Genomic DNA, 5,683 nt, shown 5'->3' with positions numbered 1-5,683 from the left:
ATCTATCTATCTATCTATCTATCTATCTATCCATCTATCCATCTATCCATCCATTCATCCATCCATCCAGAGAGAGAATATAAAAAAAAAAGATTGAACATGGACATACAGGGAGATATGCACTCTCTAACTATAGTCTAACTCAAATTGTATTAAAAAACAAAAATATGTTTCAAAAAAAGAAACAGAAAATAGAACTATAGAATTAAAATTAACAACTTTCATTTGAGCAGTGTCAACATAAGACTAGAAATACAACCAAGTTTTGTGGTGCTGATTTAGATATTGCCTCAGATCTGTGTTTTTTTTTTGTTGCCTTGCTAGTGCTGGATCCCTGACTAACTTTAACACCACAGATGCTGCATCCAACAGCTTTTACATAGCTGGTGAAGTGGCTCAAAGCCTCACTGTTCCCCTCTAACTGTGAAATCAATATGTATACATTTAATGTATTTTGCTAATTAGATTCAGACACTACAGATGAGCATTTCAAAATGAAAACAAGTGGCTGCATACAGATTAAAAAGAAAACATATTGGCTAATGGGAGGTGTTTGGTACCCAACTCATTCACAAAAACACCTCAGAAATATATTTACAAGCAACTGAGAGGTTCCCTCCTCCAGGGGACTAAATTTAAGTAGCAATGCTGCAGCTTTTAAACATCCAAACGGGACAACAACTAAATACGCAAGTTGGAGCCTTTTTAAATTTTGTTTAATTAAAACATTAACTTCTAAATTTATGAGCCCCAGTACAGTCTGCATGTCAGCATGAAGTGTAGGACACAATATAATAATAATGTTATTTTCCTAACAAAATTATCTTTATTTGAATAATGGCTAAAACTCACACAGAGCTAAAATGCTAATACGTTAACCAAGACTAGCACATATAAAACTTGTCTGCTCTCATAAACACGCCATAACAGCGTCTTTGCATGAGAACGTTTGTTGCCAACTTTCACCTCCATGCTTCTGTAGCGTGTAAACAGATTGTATGGTGTCTGCAAATTTTGGTGCAGTTCTTTTTTTTTTTTTTTATCCAACCATAAATGAGTTATTCTCATCCTAAGAGGATTAGAGAAATATCCACCAAAACCAAAATGTTTTTATTCCAACACAATTATGATTGTTATTATTGTATTTTAAATCCTCACACAACATGACCCTCATTTCCCAGAGTACCTGAGTGCTGCCTGTGCTTGTCGCTGGAGAAGGAAGGTTAGGAGCTTTGGTAACGATCTCCTGCAGACTGAAACTTAGGCCTTGCAGAAGACTGCTGGCGGAAGGTGCTGCAGATAAAACAAAAAGAAACAAAGCAAAGAAAAAAGTTAAATTAAAAGTTTCCTAAGCAGATATTGGAAGCAAATTAATACTTTTATGAACTAAAATGTTAAATATATGGACACGCACACAAGCACGAACTGGGACAGTCGTGACCAAAAGGGGAAAGGTTTGGATCAGGGACGAGCAGCAATGGCGCAAGAGGTGATCAATGATGATGTTTGTTTAAGTATGTTGCCCTCACATACTGTTCTCATCCAGTGTTCAGAACTTGAATCTGACACAGACCAACAGATTAGGATCTGTGTGTAGAAGCTAGCTGTGCTGAGTTTATTTGCACAGCTGAGTGCAAACGAGCGTGCAAAAAGCAGGACAAGAAGGAGATACCTTGGGCAGTAGCTGGAGCTTGCACCTGGGCTGGTGTGGAGGACACTGACACCATGCAAGGCTGCCCGCTGCTGAATGAACTGGAGCCTGGGGACAGGGCACCAGACACCTCTGAGAGACTACCAGACCTGCAGTGACACACACACCAGCAGTCTACTCAGGAGCTTCACCAGAAAGGGCTAACTGGCCATTGTTCAGCTTTTAAATTCTGAGTACCACCTCTCATCAATCCCTCTGCACCAGACACACTGTTTTCCAACAGGGGAGGCGTTAACGTGGGTGTAGGTATGCCTAGGGTTTTAGGAACTCTACATTGTTCCTGGGAGACTGGGCACGCTTACCGCGGACTTGTGAGAAGTCCAGAAAGCTCCTTGGCACCAGGAACAGTCTGTCCCACTGCCACAGTTAAAGGCTTGCCAGAAACGCCCACTGAGAAGGAAATGAATAAGAGCTCAACGTCAACACAGGCAGGTATTCAGATGTAGGGAGAAAACAACACAGATTTAGTGAAGAGGTAGATGCCTCTTAGTTACCACACTATCCGTTTTTATGAATTGTACAATCACAATGTTTTCAAAGCTCTTATCAACACTCCTGTAATATTTCAGACCAAACAATAGCAGCAAAAACAGAACAAAAACAAACAAAGGAGCTTCAGATCTCATCATTTTGTCTGTAAGGCAGTAGCTGAGCTCCTCTCTTCCATCTGGTGGTTTTATCATTAAAGAAATCCCAAAAACAATTTTGTTGATCTGCTCACAATGAGCTAAAGAAATAAATGGATGTTTTACCCTTTCTGCAAGAACCACCCTATCTATGGATGCCAGAAAAAGGATCTACTGATGCATCAGTGAATTATAGCTAATATCTTGTTGTATTTAATAGTAAAAATCCTGCACATAGTAGAGATAATAGGCCCCCAGAGCAACATTATTATCTGGAAAACTGTGTTTTTAATGGCGATAATAATCAGAACAAAATTCAAATTCTAATAGGGAATTTTTTGGTCCTACTCACTGCAGATTTCTCAATTAGGAGCTACACTACCTGCTACTACACTGTAATAATTAATAAAACTAGGCTTTGAATTCACATTAAATTCACATCAACTTAAATGACATTTGTCAGTGACAAGCAACAGATGTGGAGGTTACATTAAATCTTGCTCATTTTCATCGTTAACTTTTATCAAAACTGTAAAATTTTACTCTGTTTTTGTTCCAATACGTAACTCCTTGTAGTTTTTTTCCCCCCACTTTAATTTATCAATATCTTGGCGGTCCAAAAGCGGAGAAATGCAAAAAGGGAAGGTTCAAATGTTAGCCTAGCCTATCCATCTATACTAGCCTAGAATGTCCAGGAAGTCAAATGCTGTAAATGCCTTCATTAAGTCCCCAATACAATATTTTACATGAATACTATAGTCCTAGTATAATTTTATTTTACCTTTATTTAAGCAGTCAAAATGATTTTAAATATTTCTAACACTGTAGTTCTTTTAATTTCAGGTCTGTGTACATAATTTATTTTTAATTATTTGTATAAATCTTATTTTATCTAGATTATTGTTTAAGTATTACAATCAAGCCAAACCATTAGAGTAATAAGTCATTTCACGTATAACAGTTTATGGGTCTTTCTTGAGTATTCCGTTACCGCTTCTTAGCATTGTTACTCATCATGCTGCAGTCATATGATGTCATATCCAGTGATAAATATCAATGATCTCGACCTGTGGACCTTCGCTGTATGTCACATGACAAGCAAGGATCACAGATTTAAACTCTAACTACAGATTTGCCCTCAAACCTGTCTTATGATCACTTTGAACCTAGTTCAAAAGGGTAACAGCGGGTTTAAGAACCACTGATTTATCCTAATTATCTTCTTTAAGGTTGTGGTGCAGTAAAAATAAAATAATAAATACAAGTTTAACCATCATGATGAAACACACAAGTTCAGTAGGTTTTATACCTTCAGCAGGGTTGATGGCGCCTCCTGCTGACTCGCTTTGGGAAACGATGGTGACTTTAATCTTTGCTCTCTTAGAGGCTTTGCTGGGTGTGGGGCTGGGTGTCTGCCTCCTCTTGCCGTGAGGTCGTAGGTCATCTCTGTCCAGGCCTTCTATCTGATCACTGGTCACTGGAACTGCACCACATGGACAAAGAAGTACGAATGAATAATCAGAAGCAGCGAGGCGACATGTTAGCGTTGTTTTTATTGTTAGCAAAAATTTGTCCATTTTAAGAAAGTTTCTTTATCTTCATGATGTGACCTTTCTGGATCAAAATCTTATTTCTAGACAGGTACTTTATATGAATTCACGTGAAAAAAATAAGGTGAAAAAGAAAGAGAAAAGAACAGAAGAAAAAAGAAGAGGAGAGGAAGAGGGAGAGATACTTACCAAAAATACAAGGAGTGCCAGGAGGAAGATTTTTCCTCACAAGCATGTTTTGTTTCATAAAAGCGGCAAACTGAGCTGGAATGAATTGGAAAAAAGCCAGAAAGGAAAGTCATAGAAGAAGAGGAGACAAGAGGAGGAGAGGAAAGCATTTCAGTCACGTTCCATCTCCCCCCCTCAGATGTGGTGACACGATAGAACAAATTACAATCGTTTTCACATCTCACATACCACCATGTCTTCCTGTGCAAAGTTCAGCTAAAGGTGAGGTGAATAATTCCCTCAAATAATTTAAACAAAAACGGGAGGTGTTTATGCCAGGATAGCAGGAACCCCTGGGCGTGTTTAAGTAACGGTGAAAGCTTAAAGTGCCATTTAACGGATCTACAAAAATAAAAAAAAATAAAATAAGAGGGATTATAAACCAACCTTGAGCCTGCTTGTGAGTGAGGACTGTTCCAGAGCGCTGCATGTGTGTCTTAAGGAGCTGTGTAGCCGTGATCAGACTGGACTTCTGTGCCGGAGATAGACCAGAGGTTTTAGGTTTAGGACTGGAAGTGGGGCTGCTACACACACTCGACAAATCCTAGAGAGACAGAAGACAGCCCTTACAACAAGAAATAAGTCCTCAATAACCCTCAACTCTTGATAACCGTTTTTAGGGTTCTGTCCGTCACTTATTTCAGTCATTAAAACAACAAGCCTGCATCACACTGATAACACAAGAGCAAAAAGAACTCAACTCAAAAACTGTTTTTCTACTACATTTTTGCACCATTTATATTTGTCTTTGAACTGCTCTGAATTTCCATATCAATGCGCTTTAAACCATGTTTTTTCGCCCACGTTGTTTACATTTGGTCACTGCAGCACTGCACGAAATGGAAATATACATTTCACTGCTAAGCTGCTGCTCATTTACTTTCAGAAAGCTGTGCAAAACGAAATTTACTTTTGTATATAATCTGTGTATACAAAATGACAATAAAAGTTGTCTTAGTCTAAAACGAGCCATATGGCCGTTTAAATAAAACGTAATAAACATGGACATTATTTAGAGAACCTAATGGATCGGGGCTTCCATTAATACAAACAGCAAGCACCTTTTTTTGACAACACATCCACCTCCAGCTGAATATGGTCAGAGTTAAGTTCAATCAAGTTTTAAAAATATTTAGGTCGCTGAGTTTAAAGATAGATTGGAAAAGACCAATCGTCTCCACAGCATCAACTATCAAGCTACCATTGCTTTATAACATTAGAAACTAGGGGTTTCCCGATACAATGTTTTAATTTCCAATACTGCAGCTTTGAGAATTGGCCGATACCAATGTTGACCGAATACAATATTGGCACAAAAATACCAACTTTTATTACTTATTTTATACTGTAGAACGTTAGAAAATGTTTGGTCTGGTAACATTACTAAAACATGGAACAACAACAAAAGGCGTGAAAACAACTGAGCCATATAAAATTAACCAATGAGTTACAGAAACTTTGAACAGAAGCAGAGAGTTTCTATTGGGGATGGAACAGTTTTTGAAAACTGCCCGAACCGTTCGGTTCGACCGTCTCGGTTCAATTCGCGTGTGTTTTGTTCGGTTCAT

The 5,683-nt window shown here is 38.2% G+C and overlaps 1 protein-coding gene across 10 annotated transcripts in view; it reads right to left on the bottom strand.

Annotated features, from left to right (window-relative positions):
• kansl3 (KAT8 regulatory NSL complex subunit 3) overlaps positions 1 to 5,683 on the bottom strand; it is a 17,801-nt gene that overhangs the window by 1,587 nt on the left and 10,531 nt on the right. For 2 of the 10 annotated variants that reach the window (XM_015389192.1, XM_015389196.1), the window contains exons 13-18: positions 4,503 to 4,659; positions 4,077 to 4,151; positions 3,647 to 3,820; positions 2,014 to 2,101; positions 1,673 to 1,800; positions 1,187 to 1,293 (exon numbers count right to left, since the gene is read on the bottom strand). In XM_015389192.1, coding sequence (XP_015244678.1) covers positions 1,187 to 1,293; positions 1,673 to 1,800; positions 2,014 to 2,101; positions 3,647 to 3,820; positions 4,077 to 4,151; positions 4,503 to 4,659 — 729 coding nt within the window. The remainder of the gene's footprint in view (positions 1 to 1,186; positions 1,294 to 1,672; positions 1,801 to 2,013; positions 2,102 to 3,646; positions 3,821 to 4,076; positions 4,152 to 4,502; positions 4,660 to 5,683) is intronic. The other 8 variants (XM_015389198.1, XM_015389199.1, XM_015389200.1 and 5 more) reach the window with 6 other exon arrangements.

The sequence above is a fragment of the Cyprinodon variegatus genome, unplaced genomic scaffold (genome assembly GCF_000732505.1).
Source record: "Cyprinodon variegatus isolate N-32 unplaced genomic scaffold, C_variegatus-1.0 Scaffold451, whole genome shotgun sequence".
Taxonomy (NCBI): Eukaryota; Metazoa; Chordata; class Actinopteri; order Cyprinodontiformes; family Cyprinodontidae; genus Cyprinodon; species Cyprinodon variegatus.
The sequence above is the reverse complement of the archived record's forward strand: the minus strand, read 5'-3'. Positions and strand labels throughout refer to the sequence as shown.